General features: G+C 39.0%; 1 protein-coding gene across 1 annotated transcript in view; it reads left to right on the forward strand.

The window, feature by feature from the left end:
• The first annotated feature begins 2,182 nt into the window (after positions 1-2,182).
• Positions 2,183-23,602, forward strand: part of LOC121508127 (PDZ and LIM domain protein 3-like) — a 30,935-nt gene continuing 9,515 nt past the window's right edge. The window contains exons 1-2 of the mRNA XM_041784697.1: positions 2,183-2,370; positions 21,866-22,017. Of these exons, the coding sequence (XP_041640631.1) occupies positions 2,278-2,370; positions 21,866-22,017 (245 nt within the window). The 5' untranslated portion in view covers positions 2,183-2,277. The remainder of the gene's footprint in view (positions 2,371-21,865; positions 22,018-23,602) is intronic.

Consider the following 23,602-nt stretch of genomic DNA (forward strand, 5'->3'; position numbering starts at 1 on the left):
CAGAATCAGAAATACATCTGATACTGCTTAAAATGTGGGTATTGGTTCCACTGAGACGCACCAATCCGTCACATTTTTCTTCATTTAGCCATGAAAATGGGAAATCAATTTTTCTTCAATGCTCGCCAACACTGCACGCACGAACTACCATTCATAGATAACTTTTGAAACGTAAACCTTAGCCTCTAACTTTTATTTCCTCTTGAAGCTAGCTGTTTCATTTATGCAATCCATGCCTTCATAGTCCTTATGGGAGCTTTTTCCCAGAATGCTTTGAAAAGGGGTCTCAACCAATGGCAGGCTGTTATATCATCACGTCATGCTGTGTAAAACTGTGTGTGCTTTAACATGCAGATCTTGGAGATGGCCTGGATAGTACTTAAGGGAGGGACAGAGCATGTGATGTGGCCCTCTGTGCCACTGTTATTTTGATATTTAGCAGTAAAAGTCACAATAGTTAGCAGGAAAAACAAATTTAAGTGTAACAGAGAGGCTGTACATTACTATTCTATTTGTTGAGCCATGTTTTGAGATCAGATCAGTCCTCGGTACCAGCCCACACCCAGTGCTCTGGTGTTGGAGTCTGGAAAGAAAAAGCTGGATGAAACATCTCTTGTATGAAGCACACAGAGAAATGAAAAAACAATTTTACATATGAGCAGAAGGCAACTTCAACTTTTGAAACCCAACGCTTTTCAGAAGTGATCTGAAACTGAAGATGTGAGAGCTGCCAGCACTACAAATGCTGACTGGGGAATCAGGCCCTTCAGGATGAGTTTATCTCATATTTAGAGACCCGTTATTATCAAGCTAGAGCACAGCACTCAGGGACCAATAAGTCGCAAGTGAAAAAAAAAAAAAAAAAAAACTGTCTTTCAGCAGGTAGAAACCTTGAGCAGAACCAGGTCATGATGGACATCCATCTGTTGAGGCTGTTGGACTTCAAGTCACAAATTTAATGAGGCAAGTTAAACCTATTTCTGCTCTGATCTCAAGAAAACAGGAAGTTTCTCTGTAAAGCTGAGTAGATAAAATGCATGAATGAATGCCCATTTAGCATGGTGTAGTTGTGCTATGTGTTCATGTTTTTGTTGCAGAGGTGGATCAGTATCAGAGGGAAGAGAGAGACCATGTTGAAGAATATAAACAGACCTTTACATGAGTATCCACAGAGCAAATTTGGAGTATGAATTCATCACCGTCAGCTTTCCTTATTTGTCAGGGATTTACATCACCATGGTAACCACAGAAACAAAACATCAATCTGATCCAGTTTCAGATGCCTCTGTGGATCTAGATTTCAGCGCCGTGCACAGATGATGGATTTTGTGGTGTGTTCCTTAATTTGCACGCTTGTTTTAATTGGCATTTGATTTTTTAATTTTCATGATAGAAACCTTTCCTACACGGATTCAAAGTCTGCCAGTGCTGACAGTGATTAAGATCCCTGATTTCTGCTTTGTTGATCAAGTTTTTCACTTAATCCTTCAGTGCTCTTTTTTTGTGATTTGAGATATAAAGCAGAGAGAGAGAGAGAGAGTGATCCTCCTCATCTGGCTGGGGCAACACCATTTTTAGAGACAAAAGAGCCTGGTACAAGAGGTTTTTGTTGGCTGGAGTAAATCTTTCAGGGATTAAAAATAACTCTAAGTCTCTGGTTTGAATCCAGAAATAAAACGATGTGCTGAGCTGTATTGTTGACAAGTTAAGGGGGTTAGTAAGAGTCCTGGGTCCCATCCAGATCAATAGTAGCTGGAATGTTCCTCTGGGACCTGTAGGGCTTCACAGAGGAGCTGCGCCACCAGACCAAATAAGGACAGGAGCAGCAGGACCCCATCAACCAGAGCGAGATGAGGCCAGCCAGACCATGAGCTGCCCGGGGATGAAGAGCCATGAGGAGGGGGCTGGTTTACATCCTCACTATGGGGAATCCATGTAAGTACACAAAACTGAGCCAAATAAATAAGCATTTAAATGATTGAGAGTGTGGAGCAATGTTCATTTAGAGGAGGAAGCAGGCTTTTATTTGGAGAGAAAAAGAGAGATAAGAAATAGTATGGAGCAGAAGGTGCTGTGATGTAGTTCCCAAAATCCGGCCAATAACTACACTCCTGGGCGGGTGTCTGTCCACTCTCCTCCCCCTGATCCCGCCCCCTGGGTTCAAATCCTCCATCACTTTGATATCACTTTGCTCTTTAACTGTGCTCCTCATAGTGTGCAGCTCACTCTCTGTGCTGTTTTAATCTAACAGCAGAGGGGGGGAGACATTAACGGGTCATGCCACTCAATGTCGTGCTGGACGGCCCGGCCCCCTGGGGGTTTCGGCTGACGGGAGGGAAGGACTTCAACCAGCCTCTGACCATCTCCAGGGTGAGTCAGTGACATGTCTCTATTATAAGAACACCAGAAAAGTAAGATGTACAACTTGATCCAAACCTTACAGTGGAGCTTTACAGTAGCTGACATAGAGGTTGATGAGTGTTTCTCTGCTGTGATATCAGGTTAATTGCTGTAAAAGTAGAGCTAAATATGGGGGTTTAGTCCAGCATCAGCTTCCAGGAAGGTTTCATTCTCCAAAGAATCTGTCTGGACTCTGAGTGGTATGAAGTTTGCACCTGTGCCACAGCAAATGGAAGAGGCTTAGATACAAATAGCAGCTTACATTGTACTCTGAAACGTGAACACACACCCACAAATGCCTCCCTGAGTGGATTTAAGGTGGAGAGATTTAAGAGCAGCATGAGGTTACGAGTTTATTTCAAAGTATAGGAAATTAAAAGAAGAATACTTCCATTCAGCATTGGCATCCTTTCTTAATCCTTAAAGCTCCTATGAGGAACTTTGGGTTTAAGTCGATTTGGCGCCCCCTGTGGACAAAGCAGTGCTTCTTATCTCTTTTCTGATTGTGTTCTATACAGTGTATGTGTGTTCTTTTTTAATCTATCATCCATTAAGTATCCTTGTTATTCACAGCTTTCAGTCACATGACCATGCAGAGGTCAAGAGGTCAACAAAAAGCCTACAACAGTGGCACCACTGATCGATCCTTGGCACTGAGCAGAATAAACAGCAGTTTATTGTCTTTTCTTTTATCTTTTTTCTAAAACGACGTACGTTTACATAATTTGACAACCACAGAAAAACAGAAATTGATCTAAACTGCAAGTTTTTGTCTCACTGGACCCTTATACAGCACAGGAACACTATTTAAGTTGCTAACATTAAGAAAATCTGAGCCATAGCTCTGTGATGTTTATGTATGTCTGCAGTTGTTGAGGAATCTTCCCCTAAAGCAACACCAGGGTAAAAGTGCACAAAATATGATCAGTTTCATGCATTTTGATGTGTTTTGATCAATGATTCTGCTCTTTGGGCAGTGAGGGGCAAATTTTCTGCTACTGCCAATAAGCTATTATTAGCTAATTCATGTTGTTTAACTATAGCACCAGTCAGCCAGTCATTTTAATCAAGTTATCACAATATTTGACGTCAGGATTAGGAGAAGGCTGTTTGTAGGAAGTAGTTTGGCACCTCTGTATTGTTCCCTGAAGGAACAACAGAGCATCTAACAGCATAAACTACTATTTACTATTCTCTGGGTTTTCTTTCTCAGAGGGGGTTCTGCTAAAGTATAAGCCATTCTTGGCTCCTAATTGGTTAGAGCAGGGGTGCCGAACTCATATTGAGTCCAAGGCCAGATTTGCTCCAATGAGATGTCCTGAGGGCCGGACTATTTAGGCCAGGAGTGTGAAAGTTAATCACAAATTCAGAATGTAGGCCTATAAGAGCCTGACAAGGTCAACATTTGAACATAAACCGTCAGCCTCATTCTCACCATTAGTAAAATGAGAAAAAATATCAATAACATTATAATCAAAAAATCATTCTGAGATTAAAAAAATCCAAAATGAAAAGTTTAAATGCTTAAAGTCTGAGATAAAAAGTCAAACCTATTCGTACAAAAGATCAAAACATGAGATTTAAAGGCAAAATAATGTTTTTAAAAGGCAAATACATGAAAGAGAAAGTCAAAATCACAAGTTGTAAAGGTAAAAATATGACTTAAAATTTTAAATTGTGAATCTTGAAGGTTAAAATACGTAGTCAGAATCATAAGTTTAAGTCAGAATTTTGAGATGCAAAATTGAAAATATGAAATGGCATCATCAATTTATTTTCCCACCTTCCTGACATTTTATCTAACTACTTTTACCATGTACTTTATCAGATTTTTATAATTTAACAAGGATGTTTTAAATCATCAAGTCTAATTTTACACGTTTACACTGGAGGAAATCTGCAGACGTCATACTGGTGCGCCAGTTTTAATAGAAAGATTGTATGATCTTGCGGGCTGGATACAACTGTAACATGGGCTGGATTTGGTCCCTGGGCCTTGAGTTTGACACCCCTGGGTTAGAGCATCCACATGAGTAACAACTTTCTTGCATTAAAAAATAATTGAAATAAAACATACAGATGTACCTTGTACATCTGTACCTTGATGGTCTAGTTTGCTTTTGTAGGTCACACAGACATGTCTATCTTCATTTCAGCCTGTTTCATAAACAGTTTTAAAGTCCTTACAGGAGCTTTAAAATATTCAGGCAGCGCACTGAGGATGAAGTCATCAGTCAGAGCTGAACATGGCTGTAAAAGTTACCCTGTGTGTATGAATCTATTATAGCATTTCAGCTGTTCAGACGCTTGTAAATGTCAACTTAAGGTCAGCAGGCAGCATCCTGCAGCCGTCATGTTTGTAGACTGACGGCACAGACAGAGCAGGGAGATGACAGCTCAGCCATGTGATAATAAACCTCACCCAAACACATCAGGGGAACCGGGAAGCTCACAGCTACTTAACTGAAGATGCTCTAGAAGAGAACTATTAAAAAACAGAAGGTTATTCCTTTAAAAGGCCATAATTGTGATTTATGATGCCTCATATTGGTTAAAGTGACCGTTTCCTGGAGCTAATGTGGCATTTCCTGTTTCTACAAATAACAGCAAAGCATCTCAATCATGTTTAGTGAAGACCGGATGGTTCTTGATGCCTATTAAGACTTATCTTTTTAATTTGGGAGAGAAAGAAACAGTACTGCTTTGCTTATGTGCTTTATGGTACATGTAGCTGGAGGTAGTGCTGTTTAGCTGAGCTAAGGCTACGATAAACAACAAAAATAGAGGGACGGACAGAAGAGGGGAAAGTATTAAGACAGATGATTTACCTTTAAAAACACTGTTAAGTATAATCCTGTGGTTATTTGATTTAAAAAAAAACCTGGAGAGGCTGCCAGGCATGGACTCAGAAAAGTGAATATTTGCAGGTGCATGTCATGGTTTTGTCTTTCCTGATGTAATGTGTCATTTAATAACAGCTAACTTTAAATTCGGTCAAGCAGATGAAACCAAACTACCATGAAATCCAGAATATAAGTCGCCTTATAATCTGAACTACAGTTTGAATTAAACTGTCTTCCTGCATGATGATTTCTATGCGGTTTCTGTACAAATGTATTGCTCCTTAAGCACCATCTATTTTGTCAGTATGAATCTTTTCCATCAAACCAGCACTCCAAAAGGTTTATATACTTAAGAGTAAAACCTTCATTTTCTCTAAGGTTGCAGGATTATGCAGTATGGGGGTGAAAAGCTGCTAAAAGTGTCACCTATCCCTGCTGGTTAGGTTTCCCTTGCTGTGTTGCACAGAACATTATGAACTGTGAAGCAGCCACGAACTAGGAGTACGTTTTCAGTCGCCCAAAGGTGATTAATAATAGTAATATCTTGAATTTATATAGCGCCTTTCAAGAAACCCAAGGACGCTTGTTAGGGCAGTTGCACGTGTCGTCATGCTGCTGCCTGTCTCTGCCTTTTATAGGTTGTTTGCTACCACGTGATCCTGAATGCCTGATGTGGGGCAGGAAGAAGGGGACGCTCTAAATCAGTGGTGTCCAAACTATACCTGGGGGGTCAAATGCAGCCCATAATACATTTCTGATTGGCCTGTAGCAAATCCTAAAAATAAAATGTAGTATGGCTAACATTAGAACATAAAGCTTGTGCTTGATTGTGTTTTTCTTCCTGCTTTCAGCACAATGCAGAGCTATAATTCTAATTCTAAAGACAAACATTTAGACAAGAAGAATTTAATTATGTTGGGTTTTAGTGATTAAAACGAGATACTAATAACTAAAATAATGATGGTGTCTTGATTTATAACGCCCTGAAGGCTTACAACAGCAGCACCAGTCATGTTTCAGGGCCTCTGAAATCTGATTGGCCTCCCCAAATCCTTAAAATGGTTGGCTATTTGCCTTGTCAGTCATTACACAGCCATTTACCATACACATCACTGTTATCCTAACCTACATCAGATAGCGTTGTACTTACTCCTCAGTGAGGTCTATCAAAGCCGTCCCACCACCCTTAGATTTTTCTGCATGTGGCCCTCAGTGGAAAACGTTTGGACATCCCTGCTCCAAATAGACCTGTACACAGCACTTATCATCCGAAAGTTTCCACGTACACTGAGTACCATCTCTACACTTTACAGAAGTGATTTTTCCCCCACACAGACTGATTTGATTGATTAATATCTCAAATTACTCAGTCCTGTAGACCTCCTTCTAGTGTGGTCTAGCCAGATGAAGGGAGACAAGAGTCTTGAGGAGTCTTGTTCTGAGCTAAGAGGCTAGCTGAGCCCTTTTAACATATAAAAGAATTCTTGTTTGTTACAAATGTGCTTTTAATTCAAAGGGGGATGAGCAATCAACTGGACAAATCTTGAGGGGAAAGCGAGAAGTAGCAAGCCTGTGCTATGAAACGGTTCCTATATGTTAGCTAGCTCCTGTTTAAGTGCCAGTTTCCTTTCCTGCATACTTAGTCGTTATTTAATTCACATTTTTAAAGAAGAACTAGTACCAAATAAAGAGCCATTTTTGAGCTGAAAACTCTACTAAGCTGAGCCAAATGATCTGAATCTCTTAAAAGAGACAGATTCCCCGGCACAACGAGAGAGGCTGGACAGACATCAGCTGAGGAAACACGGGCAGGATCAGATTTTAATTCGCTAAAAACATGACAAAACTGTACTGAACCAAACTGGACCCTTTTGTGGAAATGGCCCATACACAAGCTTTGTGGGATACCACTCCAGGTTCTAGACAGAGGCTTTTTTAATTCCTGCCTCCTGCTGTTCCTCTGAGTTTTTTAAACTTTAAAAATGCCTGAATATTTCACTACTTTCAGGACACAAATGCACTTTAAAATAGAGAAAGTTTTATTTTCACACTGTGAATGCTTGGCATCGCCGTTAGCCGCTTGAACATGACTTTTTTTGGTAGCGTTTCTCCACGCTGAAATCACTACTTGCCCCCCAGGCGGTTTTCTCTGCTGATGTCATCTGCATAGAACCTGAGTTCAGGGAACTGAATATCCTCCAAGTTTCCTAGTTTGGATTCCAATTTCTAACGACATTTGGGATGACGTATTCGAGCTGGCATCTTTGGCTTTCTGACTTCTGAGATCAAATGGAAGACACCATGAGAGCTATGTGTAAAATTCATTGTAGCTGTTCACCAGAAGGCTACTCTTTTTCTGGATGAATCAAAAGTTAGGTGAAGATGATATTTCCGATGATGTGACTGCCGTTATTTGGCTTCAAAATGTATGTTGACTCAAACAGTGACATCACTTTTACTGCATCCTTGTTTTATAGACGGTTTGTAAATGGTTTCTTGTGATCATCATTCCTTAGAAAACATTTTCCTTATCTCAGCTGGAGTCACTTCAAACTGTTGCAAATGTGGCTGATGTAATTTGTTTAATCAGACCTGGCAGGGATCTTTTACATATAAATTTGACTTTTCCTCTGTTGGGATCTGTGCTGACCTGTTGATACGGCTAACAAGGACATAAATGTAAATATCCACATGAGCTGGCATGAGTGGAGCTGTTATCTGACGCTGAATTGGCAGTTTTGACTAGATATGACATCATGACATGTGCTGTTAAACACTGTGAGCTCATATGAGGAAACATCTCAGAAACACATTAGCATACTTTCATGTGCTGTTGTGTAGATAGTCTTTAGCCCAGAATATAAAGAAATTCCATACATGGCACACAGGAATTGACATCAACATTAACCTCCTAAGACCCTGCATCCACATATGAGGACATTACATTTTGGCTTTCCTACTCTATAGTAATCATTTTTGGTATTAAAATTGATGAAATCATTGCCCAAAAAGTCCATTCAAGTTTAAGGTATTTGCTTGTAATGCTATTTGCTGGTTGGATATTTTAGGGAATTTGCTTAGAAAATATCAAAGTATTTTTATAGAAATCAAGAGGATATGTTTGTATATTTTGGGGAGGGATAAAATTGCATTTTCATGGGAATATGGGGAATTTATTACTAAATTTGGGGGGAACTGGATTGGAAATTTTGGGTTCAGGATTGTTCTTTGAAGTTTTCAGGATTTTTCTTAGAAATTTCAGGGACTTGGGGATGTTTCCATCATTTTTGTGAATTTTTCAAAAATGTTTTTGAATATTTCTAGAGTTTGCCAAGAAATTTAAAAGGGAATTTGCTTGAAAATTTTCAGGAATTTTACATTAGATTTTTGGGGAAATCTTTATTGGAATTTTCAGGTTTTATAGGGGGGTTTCACTGAAAAATTTGAGGACGATCTAAAGAAACCATTGGTTATTTTTCATGGGACTCTAAAAATATGTCTAAGAATGTTGAAAGAAATTTTACTGTTTTTTAATTATTGAACTTTTTGGTTTTTGAAAGGAAAATTTCCAAGAAATTCCTTTTCAATGACAAGAATGATGTTTTAACCTATCAGACCATATCCCAAATAAGTGGGAGAAACTAAAAATGCTCTCCAAACAAAGGCTCGGGTCTCAGGAGGTTAAGGATAAATGTAACTACAATAAAATCAATATGACTCACTTGATCAAGGCTCTTAATGGTGGTATAAATCTCTTAAATTCAAGTGATTCTTTCAATGTGTAGCTTGAAAAATGATGCTTTTATCCCTGTTTGATCAAATAATTCACCTCTCCGAATGTTGGCATCTTCATCAGCGCTCAGACTTTGTGTTTTCTATCCACACTGTCACTGTGGATCAGCTGTAAAGAGAGATGCCGTAATCCCGCTCTGTTGTGTCTATATTTAGAGAGTGATGTCTGAGCGAGCCTAAAAGCACAGTTAGCTCTCCAAACCTCCGACTCTGCCCAATAAGCTCACACCTGTTGTGTCAGAGGACACTCAGTGGTCCATGTGAGATGAGTGATGAGAGAGGAGTGGATGGATGGAAGGACACAGAGGAGTCTGTTGGTGAAATAATACGTGAGCAGTCTTGTACGTATAAGAGATATATATTAATAAAGCTCTGATAAACAGTGATACAGAAGTTACTGTTGCTGCTGTAAACCTTCAGGCTTTTTTTACATCCAGTGTCTCCCTCCACTGCCATGTTTGGTTAGGAACATCTTCCTCTTTATGACCTGCTGCTGTTCCCAGCTGCTCGAGGAAAGTAAACACGGGTGATTATCATCTGTTCCTGCAGCAGACAGCAGGCTTAAAAGAGCCCAGCGCCACATTTACACATCAGGATCAGTTTACTTTATCCTAATATCTGTGGGAGAACAACTGAGCCTGTGAAAACAGTTGTGTACTGTCTTCTGTTTCTCTCTGTGAAGTCTGAGAAAACAACTTCAGTTATGTCAGCAGCAGGGTTATTTCAGGATAAGAGTGAAATCTACACTTTCGTCAAAGAAAGAGTGCGTCCAGTCAAGCTCATAGAGGGCACGCAACCATGCTTTTTATTTTGCCACATTTTTGAGTAAAAAGTCTATTGTGGCTGTTTTTACATGATCTTTGCTTATTAGTCTCTTATCTTGAGATAAGTATGTTGACTTTCCCGTCATAATAACTTACACTATATGGAAAAAAGTATTTGGCCACACCCTGATAATGACTTAAAGGGGACATATTCTGTAAAAATGACTTTTCAGGCTTTTCTAACACAAATATGTCCTCCTGGTGTGTCCATAATCCCCTCAAGTACCAGAAAAATCCACCCCCCCCCCCCTTTCTCCACCTTTCAGAAATGTGTGCTGAAACAAGCTGTTCTCAGATTTTACATCTAGTGACCTCAACAGGGGCCTAAGCACCCGCCCCCAGGTTTGGTTGGTCCTCCCCCACTTGGAAAAAAGGTCCGCCCTCCTCTACTGACCCTCTCAGCTACTGGCAGACATGCTGGGTAGCTCAGTGGGTTACCCTGCTGACTGTGGCTTGAGAGATTGATGGTTCAAATCCTAACCTAAACTTAAAAAAAAAGTGTAATATCTCGAGTGCTGCATCCATTTTCTGAGAGGGGTGTGGTCAGGGGTGGAGTCAGACAGCTTATTACCATTTAAAGCAACAGACACAGAAATGGCTTGTTCTAAGAAGGGCTGAAACAGAGGGGTTTTTAGACATGCAAAAATCCAATACTGGAGTGTTTTTTCAGCAATAAACTTCACAGGCATGTTTTGGGAACCTCCGAGAACAATATAAACCTGTCTTAAAAGGGTAAAATATGTCCCCTTTAATTCAGGTGTTTCAATCAGACTTGTTACCACAGGTAAGCACCTAGCAATGCAGCCTCCATTTGCAAACATTTGTGAAACTAAATAAAGAGCGCAGGGATTTCAAACTGTGCCTTGAGGCAAGTCTAGGTGTACCTTGGGAATTTGTACAGTATGTTATTACTACAACTTTATGGCAAGTACTGTAACCAGGCCTGCCCACAGATCTGGCTGGACCCCTGAAAAACCCCCAGAGAATACGCCCTCCCCAGCTGGGATCTACTGATGATATCAGTGTATGTGTGTTGGATCAGTAGCATTGGTGCTAGCATCCTGGCTAACAGTTACCTCATAAGGAGCTGAAAAGCATGGCAAGCCATTATTGGCTTGAAGTTGCTGTTGAAATTATTTAATTCAATTCCATACATTTTAACCAAGTTAACCAGTTTTTCTACCCATTTTTGCCACTTCTTTTGACAAAAACAACCTTTTTGCTGCTTTTTTTTTTTTTAAGCATTTTCACCACCTCCTAACTATTTTTGACCCATTTTTGCCACTTTTTTGGAACTTTTTGCCAAATGTAGCCCATTATTGCTACCTTTCTGCCATTTTTCACCCAATTTTGCTATTGTTTGACAATTTTTTGTCATTTTTCCCATCACTTTTAACCCCTTTTACCATCTTTTAGTGTCTCTAAACATTTTTTGCCACTTTTTGGCCACTTGTTATCTATTTCGCCACCTTATTGACACTTTCAACCCATTTATGCAACCTTTTTGCCAATTTTGCCCAATTTTGCCCTTTTTTATCACTTTGAACTCATTTTACCACCTTTTCACAACATGTATCCTATTTTAGACCACTAGAGTAAGCCATTTCTGCCACTATTTTGACACTTTCAACAAGTTTTTGCCAATTTCAACCCATTGTTTTTTTTTTTGTTTGTTTGTTTTTTGTTTTGTTTTGTTTTTGTTTGTTTGTTTTTTTGTTTGTTTTTTCTTACCAATTTTAACCTTTTTCTGACATTGTTTTGCCACTTTTTGCCCAATTTTGCCATGTTTTTTAATCACTTTTAACCCATCTTTGCCACCTTTTGCCATCTCCATGATCCCCCAGCTGGCTGGGCCCCAGAAAGCTCTCCTTTTAATCTCCCTTTATAGTCCACCTTGACTGTAACATTAATGAAAAGTCTATTTTTTATTGATTTAAATATGGTGTGCCTTGAGATTTTGGCTTAACCTTAGGTGTGCCTTTTGAAAAAAAAGTTTGAAAACCACTGTGCTAAAGAATGATAAAAATAATCTTTTTTTTAATTATCAAATGTAGGGATCATATTCAATGTGTGTAGAAATTTTCTGATATTAAAAGGTAACATGCAGGTCCATTAGAGCGGTAAAGTACTAACTATGCTGTTTTCCCATTCATTCTTTATGGCTGTACCCCACTTCCTGACCCAATCAGACATTTGGGATCACATGATTGCACACACCCTGTAGAGATAATAGTAGAAAATGGTGCGTAAAGAGTTTAAAACATGAAAAAAAAAATTAACCATGAATAAAAGTTTTTCAAGAGATTGTGGGAGATGTAGTTCCTTCATCAACATGTACCCAGTCTTCTCCTTTTGCCTTTTGTCTCCATTTATGAAGGTCATTTTTTGATTAAATGTAATGTTTTATAGTTGTGAGTGTTCAGGTAGCTGGTCAGCTTGGTTCCTGCATTGAAACTGTTGTTAAAAGGAGTTTGCAATAGAATAAATCCCTCTGCTTTGCCAGCCATATGTTCAGGGTCCAAAATTCCAGCTCAACATTCTCTGCCAGGACTAAAATATCTGTTATCAACTCACGGGAGAGCCCCTGTCCCGACCACTGAGTTTGATGGAAGAAGATGACAGATAAAATTATGTCATGATGCACTGCTGGAGCAAGAACCATGAAATAATTAAATAAATAGTGAAATAAGTAGATGTGGTTTTACATAGAACGAATGAACATTTTAAATAATTATTTAAACATTTAATCAATTGTTTATGTACTTCATAAATTATTTATTTATCTATTACCAATTTTAAATAATTAATGACAAATTTAATTAATTATTGAATAACATGCATTTAATTAATTAAATAATTACATATTTATTTATATATTTGTTGATTTATTTCCAATATTAAATAATTAATGACACATTTAATAATTTAATTATATATATATATATATATGTATATATATATATTTCATTTTGGCACTTTCAGTCCTCCATACTTTCCATTCTACACTATATATATATATATATATATATATATACACACACACACACATATATATATATATATATATATGTATGTATATAAGTGATGCTGTTAGCTGTGACTGTCACTAAGTCAGAGGTGATATTAGACAGAGAAATTCTAAAGTCTCACCAAAGGCAGAAAACTGATTGTTAACATTCATTCGTTTACCATTTAACACGATGCAAAAAGTACAGCGAAATGCCAAAACAGGTGAAATCTACCAAAAAAGGCTGACACCTCTAAAACAGAGGCTGGAGAGAACCTCCAGGTTTTATGCGATGAGCTCGAACAAAAATATGAGAAGGAGGTGGAAACTTTGAAGTATCAGGTTGGAACTCTTGAAAATGAGCTTGAGGAGGAAATCCAGTCCCACACAGACGAGACAACTGAGTACCAGAAAGTTATCTCTGATCTGAAGGCTGATATGAAAGCCCTCCGAAGAGAGACAACGGAGGAGATTCAGGGCCAGAAGGAGAGTTAGTCAGCAAAGGAGAGGGATCTTCTGAGCAAGGTGACAAATCTCAAAAATCAGCTTAGCCTCCTCCCAAAACAGGATGAGAAGAGGAGAAAAGATCAAGAGAGAATTGCTACTCAGCTCCGTCTGGAACGGGCCAAGAACCAGCGCCTTCAAGAGGATCTAGGGCTGGAAAAAGCGAGGAAAAAGCTTCTCCACGAAACACAGGAGAAACTGGCAGCTGAGTCTGAAAAGGAAAGAGAGGACAATATACTTCTCCTTCAAGAACAGGAGAAATTAGCTGCTGAGTTTCAGCTGGAAAAGGAGAAGAACCAGCGTCTTCAAGAGGAAAGGGAGAAAGAAGCTGCTGATCTCTTACTGGAAGGAGAGAGGATCCGGTTTCTTCAGCAAAAGCTGGAGAAGTCTGCTGCTGATCTCAAGAAGGATAAAGAGATCATCCAACTTCTTCAACTTCTGAACTCAGCTAAAGTCCTCAGTCCAATCCCCCTCTCCTCTTTTTGGGTTTTCTCCGGGTGCTCCGGTTTCTCCCACACAAAAAAAAATTCAAAAATAGGGGAAATAAAAAGAAAAAAAATAAAGCTTTGAATGTTCTGATAATTACTTGTTTCACATTATAATAAAATAAATATATAAATGAATAACTGATGAAACTTAAAGTTGTTCATTTATATGTCGTTTGTGTAAAAGCATGAGCAGGGTTCAATTTAAGAACTGTGATGTTAAATAAAACTAATTGCAATGCACTAATGTGAGAAATGACAAAACTCAGTTATTTTTTAGTATTTTCTTACATATTTTCATGGTATAGATAAATATTTCATCATGCACATAAGCACAACTATTAATGTCTCCCAGAACTCTGGAGGCCTTGTGGTTATGGGTCAGGGGACTAAAGTAGGATCTGTTTTTCTGTCAAAACCAGTGAACGGGAAAAAAAAATGGTGCCCTTTATCCTTTTTTCGTTTTCAACCAAAAACGAAAAAAAAAAAAAGTTTTTTCTTTCTAAACGAAAAACGAAAAAAACAAAAAAAACAAAAGCAAATAACAGCTGATACTGGTTTTTGGATTTTCTCTTTTTCGTTTCGCCGTTTTAGGTCTGGAAACAAAGAAACGGGAGCACGTGACCATGAGGTAAATGGAGTCCCTACCAAAATTAAATCCAAACTTATAAATTCATAAAAATTAAAAGAAAATAGCACCTTTTTGTGTGTGTGTGTGTGGGGGGGGGGTTACAGTGTTTTTTATATACACCATTACCAGTTAATTCACCTTCACGATCAGTGGGGTGTGGCACTCTGGTTGATACTATCATAGATTATCATGACATAAATAAATACACCGGACCTGTGCAAGAAATTTTACCCTAACTGTGGACCACACTACACTCACACAAGCGGTCAGAGTGGGTGATTCATTAACCATGTCTTTAGGTGCATTAACTTTGCAACATGAGCAACTTCATGACGCGCACAGATACATTAACGTACCCTGGTGCTGATAACTAACAAACAAATAACTGACAAGATCACAGGTACAAGCGGACAAAATTAGCTTCCTCTGTAGGGTGGCTGGGCAGTCAGGGGACAAAAGTTTGTAATTCGTTTTTCTGTCAAAACCAATAAAGGAAAAAAGAGGATATTATTTTAAAAAAATAAAAATAAACACTGTAACATTGTTCAAAAATAAAAGTGCCATTTAACGTAACATCTTTTTTATTATTATGAATTTATAAGTTTGGATTTTATTTTGGTAGGGAGGTCATTTACGTCATGGTCACGTGCTTCTGTTTCTTCGTTTCCAGACCTAAAACAGCAAAATGAAAAGGGAAAATCCAAAACCAATATCAGCCGTGATTGGAATTTTTTGTTTGTTTGTTTTTTGTTGAGAAAGAAAAAAACGTTTTTTTTTTTGTTTGTTTGTTTTTGGTTGAAAACGAGAAAAGGGTGCCATTTTTTATTTTTGCATTTATAGGTTTGTACAGAAAACGAATTCTACTTTAGTACCCTGACCCTGGGCTCTTCCTAAGGCCGGCCACACACTACAGGATTTTAGCCAAGATTTGATCCCCCGAAGATCATGTGGGCGTATACCAACTGGAGCCTCGTCGCAAACGATCATTTGTCTGAGTAGTCTGCATGTGTGTGGTGTCAACACGATTAATTTACTGCTCCAAATCGCGTCATAGCCTCCTAGACCCTGAATCGATATTTACTACTCTAGGTCGTAGTGCCGCTGACGTAGTACCCACAACAACCAGTGAGATCAAGTACACTGGTAATGTCACCAGACGAATAATACGAACTTTCACCACTCACAACCATAAACACAAGTGTACCTTATTTCAAGGCAGGATTTCGTCCTGAGTCTTTCCCCTGTTTTATGATTGTTGCTGCACCTATAACACACGCCAGGAAAGCCTGTTGTGAAGAGACAGCAAGACGGTATCGATTAATTGTCCTTAAGTCTGTGGTCTGTAGTGATAAATCACCCACTCTGACCACTTGTGTGAGTGTAAATACAGAGGATTAAATTGTAGGCTGTGTGGTCCACAGTTAGGGTAAAATTTCTTGCACAGGTCCGGTGTATTTATTTATATCATGATAGTCTGTCATATAGTATCAACCAGAGTGCCACACCACACCGATCGCGAAGGTGAATTAACTGGTAGCCAGCATTAACTATCTAATGTCTGGGCATTAAATATCTTGTGGCCACGCATTATTATTTTTTTATATATTTTTTAAATTCTATTTCCTGAAATGATCATAATGAGCCTAATGGTGTATATAATAAACACTAAACATAACATTGTTACCAAAAAAAAAGTGCTTTTATCTTTTAATTAATATTAATTTTTTTAGTTTGGAAAAATCCAAAAAACAATATCGGCCGCTATTTGATTTTGGGTTACCCCTGTGGTTGATAAAATAAGTGGGAAGAGATGATAATTGTAAAGATATATTTTATATAGAATAGATCAATTCTGCCCCAGCTATCTTAGTGTAGCAGATAGATAACAGCTTCCCAAGAAAACTCTGATTCAGAATTTTCCTCTTGAAGTTTTACACAAGAAGCACTGTAAAACTGAACACACAAAGAAATGTACATTACTCTCTCACAAGAGATTCCTATTCAATACATTCAACGTGGCATACATCTTCTTACGTACCAAAAAACGATATAGAAAACATTGTGCTGGCTTGATGCTAACGTACATGGGAAATTGCATTGATGTGCTAGCGGTTAGCATACATCGATATAACTTTGGTTTTAAAACAGATCAACTTTTATCACAAAAACATATCACAAACACTCTTTGTAAACAATACTGAAAACTCTACATGTGAAAATACTTACAGGCAAATGTTTTCCAAACAGAATGATAGAAGAAAAGTTACGTTCGGGTTCATAGTTATGCTGACTTCAGCATAACTACGGCAAGCTCAAGGTTCCAAACAACTCAAAGCATTGTTAACACCACTTCGAGACACTAGATGTCCTACTTTAGTCAATAACATATAACAAAACAATACAGTGACACTAAAAACATGTTTTACTAACTAGGGAAAATAAAAATGATATAGCTGCTTTTGATTTTTAAGATTGAATTCATAAAATAATCAACTGACCAGCGTTAAAGTGAGAGACTGAATGATGCATTTGATCTAGAAAGTGTTCTTCAACAGAGTTGGCTACATCATTGTTGATGTTGAATTTAGTCCACACAGGTTGGACCTCTGTAACTGAGCTGAAAACTTCACTCATGGTGCAAAAGTGCCCACAGACATTCTGGGCTTTGTGAAAGCTCAATGACATATTGGTTAAATATAATATTTTCAATTACTATGACTTCAAATTTAAAAGGTAGTAGGAGCCCTGATACCACTGTTTCTCTCTGACATGTGTAAGATGTCATGACCCTTATCTCACAAACACTGTAATACTGGAGGCAGGTGTTGTTCAGATTGAAGCATTTTATTGTTAAGGTATTCAGTGTGGTCAGTCTTTGTTTAGGGTCCCATAATCTAAGCAAGGATGTTGAGAGATGCAGCCTTTTTCTTCTCAAACAGCTAAAGACCAGCATCATCTTAACCTAATGGCCATGATGACTGTAAAGAGAGAGCAGAGGGGTTATTTACTCAAATGTGTTGTCTTGTCTGCCTCGTTCATTGGTCTTTATCTGACTGAAGGTGATGCCAGTCATAATCCAAATCCAGACCACAGATCTGAAATATTAGATGCTTCACTGTCCTGTGTAGGCTATTAATAAGTCCATGGTGCTGAAGCAGCAAACACATCAGTGATCGTGCTTTCAGTCGCTCTGTGGTTCCTCTCTGGTCAGTCTCTGTTGGATCCTCTTATCTATACACTATATTAAACTGTATTGAAGGGCTGATATGGAGAGGGCAGTGGTGTTCTATAGGTGAAATGCTCAAAATAAGGCTGAACAATACTGGGGAAGATGGCATTGTGATATCTCTTTCCTGTCATGTACGCTCATCGGCCCTCATATTAGGAACATCTGATCTACTGCTTGTTATTGCAACAATCTAATCAGCCAATCACATGGCAGTGAGCAGTGCATTTAAGCATGTAGAAATGAGTTCTGAGAGTTCTGAGTTCTGTACTTCCACTGGCATTAATGTGTTTATTTATTATATTTTTTTTAAAAAAGGGAACTTTGGGTAGATCTAGGTTTTTGACATGAATTTAACCACAGAAAAAGGAACTTGTTAAGGCCTGAAAAGGAACTAAAGGAACAGTTAAAATAAGTTTTGACTTGTCCAATGAACTGTCTGTGATTTTTTTAAGTGTAATGAGAGCTGAAGGAGCAGTGGTGGACTTATTCAGCATCCCTGATGCTGCAGGGAGATGCTAGAGAGACAATGAGGCATACTATAAATGTGATTTTAAAAACTCATGCACTGTTTATCTCGATATCTGCATTGATGCTGACAGCTCTAGTAGTTATCAATGTAAAGGCCTCCACACTAGGGGCATTAATAGACACTCAGGCATTGCATGCTGGGTTATGGGAAGAGAAGGATCCGGCTTTGTTGGAGGTTATCCCCACAGGATTAAATTAGGACATGCTTACTCATTATGCACCAGTTTTGACCACTCTTGTTGTTCTTCTCTAGCCCTTTCCCTGAAGCTCAGGCGTCATTATCCCTTATGACAGTCTTGTGATTCTGTAAGGGTGGATATTGAAGGTCTCTGTTGATTCACAGTTTCATTGTTAAAAGGAACCCTGCATGATCAGACAAGGTCATCTTTTTGGATAGATATTTGTATCTCTTGTATGTATATTGAACTAAAAAACTCACTAGATATCGGCATTTTGAGTAATTTGAGCTTCTAAACTCACCAGGATGCCGCCATTTTTTGGTCTGCGCTGCTGCTGTGACGTTCACAGCGCTCCTTGCAGCCCATGAGGGCTGCATCTCAGAAACGCAGCACGTCTTACACACGGAGAATTATATAATTTGAGGTCTCTTCTATTTCTCATTTGCACCATGAGCAGTTATCTGTCCATCTAGACAGGAAAATGATAAAGACAGAGCCATATTTAACTTTTTGCAGCAAATATTTACATTCACATCTGCAGAATAAGTTTGAAATCCGTTTTTTGATGAACCAGATAAAGGCAACGAGATAAAATGCGTATGTTTAATAAAGTTGTTCCCCAAACGTCGACTCATTATGAAGCTTTCCGTTTCCACACGGTTCAGGTAAAGATAAACACAATATGTAAGCACTTCCGGTTTGCGATTTTCAAAGTAAAAGTCCCCATTTAGCATTTCTTTGAAGAAACTCCTTTGTGTGTACATAATGCTTTTATTTTGAAAAGCCCCCATCACGCTTCCACTATACACTAAATCCAGTCTCTTGTAGGGAGTTTTATTGAGGTAAAACATAGGAGGAATGATAGAGCTTTAGTAGGGAGACAAAACCAACACGGAGCAAACGCGTGTCAGCAACAGCTGCAAGCAGCAAAACCGTTTGAAAAACAGTTACTGCAAAGGAACAGCGAGGAGCGCTCATAGGGAGTGTTGCAGAACTGACATCACACTATCAGCGCAGACCAAAACATGGAGGCCTCCTGGTGAGTTTATAAGCTCAAATTTACAAGAGTACCTTGATGCAAACAAGATGGCCGACATACATCCAATCCATACCGGAAGTCTCAACCAGAAGTCCGTACGTCTAAGATTAGGCTTAGGCATTAAAACCCGAGTGGTTAGGTTCAGGGTAAGGCAGTGGGGAAGGTGATATGTTTGAGATCCAGCACCAAGGGTTAGGCTTAGGTGCAAAAAGACTGACAAACACTGGCAGCTGAGTCCAACATGAAGAAGAAACTTCCGCTTAGGACTTGCGGCATGGATTGGATGTATAGCAACGCCCATGTCGGCCATCTTGACTGCAGTTGGGTCCCTCTCCAAATTTACTCAAATGCAGATATCTAGTGAGTTTATTAGTTCAATATACTTTTGAGAAATACAAATATCTATCCAACAAGATGAACTTGTCTGATCATGCAGGGTTCCTTTTAAAGGAGCACAGCCCAGCAGGAGATCCACATATAGACGGTCAGACATGTATGCACACTAGTTTGCCCCCCTGCTGGCTCTGGCAGTCCTTTCTAGAAAAATCTCCAAACCCAGCACAGAGGAGGGATCACTTCATCCCCCTTTTATGCCTCTATACTTTCATATCAAAGGGGAAACTTCCCATCACACTTTGAAACACCAGTGTGAACAAGCCATATGTATCTTTCCCATGTATATCAACTGGTTCTTAGCCTCTTTACATCAGTGAATCCCCTGACTTTCTGTAAAAATGGAGGATGTGTCTCTATATCCACTTGTTGTACAGCAGTGAAGCCAAAATACCCCTACACTAGGTGCTGACATATCATGCATACTGATCAGCAGGTGAGCGTAGCTGCAGCACTGATGTCCCAGTAATTCAACTGGAGTGTAGCTTTCATTTGTGGGGGAGCTGAGCAATGCATCTCTACTTGTCATCTTTTATTATTTGTTATTGTTTTGATTAAGAGGCCTTTGGCAGCAAAATTTCCATGCTATGCCTTTAGATGGTTTTTGGTTAAAAATGCTCTAGGAATTCAAGATTGTACAACTGTTGGAGAAGAAGAGAGCCGGATAAGGTAAAACATGCAGAATGGTATGAAATAAAGACAAAACAATGGCAGGAGGAAGCAGCTTATGTAAAAAGAAGACAAGGGAAAGAAGACAGGAAGAAAGGGAAAGGGGTAAGACAGGAAAAGAAAGGTACGTAAGACGGGTTGTAACTCAAATATGTAGAAATGTTTGACATGACATCCGAGCCTCTTGGAAAGCTCAGAATCCTGTAAAAATGTGAGTTCAGGTAGCCGACATGAGAGCAGGCAGACACTGTAAATTACTGCTCCGTGTTTGGCAGCATGAGACATCCCCTCAGCACTTTCATCCTCTCTTATTTATAGGCACATGACCTCATTCAAGTTAGAGTGTAACATCCCAGCGTAGCCGAGTTTCCTATGTCCAGTAACACAATATGTCTGAGGATAGGTCATGTTGTGTGTGAAGTGTAAGGGGAAATGCTTAGGTCGGTTTGAAGCTTCTCCCTGAGGGATTCTCTGTGATTCCAGTGGCTTTCTGGGACTTCTTCTTCTTCTACTTCACATCCTGTTTAGTGGAAAACCTATTCCATCTGGTTGCTGTCACTTAGTGGGAATCGCTGCGTGTTTATTTTATCTCCGCAGCATGAGACGGACAGTTTACATGCATGAATACCAACCGGGGCAAAGTCTTTACAGAACAGCATAACTCCTTCAGCTTCACAGACATGAGTGTGTTTGGAAGAATAATGCAAATGTGTAGATTAAAGGCATGGATGGGCTACATCTCTGCTGATGCTTGAAGGAGTTTATGTTTTGTTTCAAAATGTGGAGTATTCAGGCCTGGTACGACTCAGAGGAAGATGAATGAATCCTGAAAAGCTGTGATCCCAGCAGGGGAGCAGGAACATGCGGCCTAGCAGCTGAATCTTTTACTGACAGATGAAGTGCTATTGATGGAGAACAGACCCAGACTTTTACAAAGCTGCTCCACCTGTGCATTTACTGGACTGTTTGAATGAGATTTATAGAGACTGGAAGGAAAAGAATGCTTTTTCAGTCATGTGACTCACTAAATAAGAAAACACTGATTGTAATACAAACTTACTGCTTAATTTCAAATACAGTTGCTTGTCTGGTTCATTGGTATCCCATCACATTCCCTTATTTACAAGAGAATTGTGAATGCTGTATGGTGATTGGCTGATGCCAACTGTTAACCCTTTATAGGGCAAGGAACCACATAGAGTTTAAATAAACTGTAAATATTCTGTTCTCATGCTCCCCCTCTCCAAACACCCAAACATCAAACCCTCTGTTATTCTCTACAAATATACCTTCCTCATTCCATTTCTTGGTGAAATATTCCTTTTATTCTGCTCTGTTTCAGATCACACCCGGCAGTAAGGCCTCCGTAGCTAACTTGTGTCCCGGGGATGTCATCCTGGCCATCGAGGGGGTCCCGGCTTCAGACATGCTGCACTGTGAAGCCCAGAACAAGATTAAAGAGTCCACCAGTCAGCTCTGTCTCACTGTGGAAAGGTTTGAAACACAAAACATGCACAAATAAAGGGATGTAGAGGCAAGAAGCAACCTCAAAATAAAGCCAATGTGGAAGTAAATAAAACTCTATTGAGTACTACTTAAATGTCCATTTTTACTGCAGAAGTAAATGTGGTAGCAGCCTTTTAGAAGGAACATTTTGGTCTTTTTAGCTCACGTCTCTAAATGTTAAAACTTTAGTCGGGCAATTTTTTGTCCTAGCTCATCAGTTTTGATTGTATTAAAGGGATATTTCTGTATTTTTGAGGTAAGCTAATAAAGTATCTAGCAGTAGAAGTGGCATTAGCCTCCAGCGCTTCTTTAAGAATAACTCGCTGGTTGTACTGGCCAAGAAGCTAGGCTATACAGCGTGCCAAAAACACAGAGGCTTTCTGGGTATAAAATAAAATGCTTCAAAAATTTTTGATAATGTGTACATTTGAGCCAACGTTGTTTTGTGGCCCATTTTTCACCAAAAACTCACTAAATTCTGGGGAGAAACTGTACCCATCTGTTATGCTGTATAGCCTAGCTTCCTGGCCGGTGCAATAGTGACGGGAATTTCGACTCTTTTCAGTGATCCGGCTCATTTGGCTCAGCTTAGCAAAAAGAGTCGGCTCTTTCGGCTCCCAAACGGTTCTTCATTCAGATACCCATTTGGCTTCATTTGACCTGCCAGTTTTTGCAATGTTGTATCATATGGTTGATATTTGGGCAGGTGTTTTACCACAACTATGCTAAATGTTTAAAATTGATAAAAAAAAATATCGTGTCATTTTTTTACTGTCACCTTGTAGTTCATATGAAATCTGCTCACTGGCTGTGCTCTAAAGTTATGTAACCACAGCAAAATAATCAGTGCCGATTCAACTTCCACAGTGTTCAATTTAAAACGTCTTCTGAGTCTATAGAATCCCTATGGATTCTGAGTTAAATTTACACTTTGGAAAGTGTTTAATATTTTAACTTTCCTGTTGTGCTGATTACTGACACTCAGAGGGTTTTTTTAACACATTTACTTACTTTCCTCACACCAGTGTTATTTCCTGACACCATGGGATCGCCACTTCTTTTAAACACCTATGACAAAAGTCAGGTGTCTGAAAATCAGTAAGACAAGATAAGATAAGATAGACTTTTATGTCCCAGTAGGAAAATTTATTCTGGACTCTGTCCCACAGTTACAAAACCAATAAATACATGCATAGCGATCATACAGAACACATAACATTACACTCTGCAGCAGCAGTATATCCATCTAACAATTTTTTACAACTACATTAAAAGCAAACATCTGGCAGCAGTAGCATACTGGCATATCGCCCAACCTCTTGGCACATCTTACATCACCTGTTGTTCCGAAATTTAATGGACATAGGCACAAATTAATGTTTGTAACAGTTCAGTCAGGTCTGAGGGATCCTAAATCTTCTTCCTGAGGGTAAGAGCTGAAACTCAGAGTGGAGAATGTGGGTCAGATTAGAAACAATTTTTTGTGCCTGTCTAACGACAGACTGCTCATATAGCGTTTGGAGAAATGGGTGCTTTTTAACACCCATGATTTTCATAGCAGTCTGCACTAGAC

The sequence above is a fragment of the Cheilinus undulatus genome, linkage group 4 (genome assembly GCF_018320785.1).
Source record: "Cheilinus undulatus linkage group 4, ASM1832078v1, whole genome shotgun sequence".
In the NCBI taxonomy this organism is placed as follows: domain Eukaryota; kingdom Metazoa; phylum Chordata; class Actinopteri; order Labriformes; family Labridae; genus Cheilinus; species Cheilinus undulatus.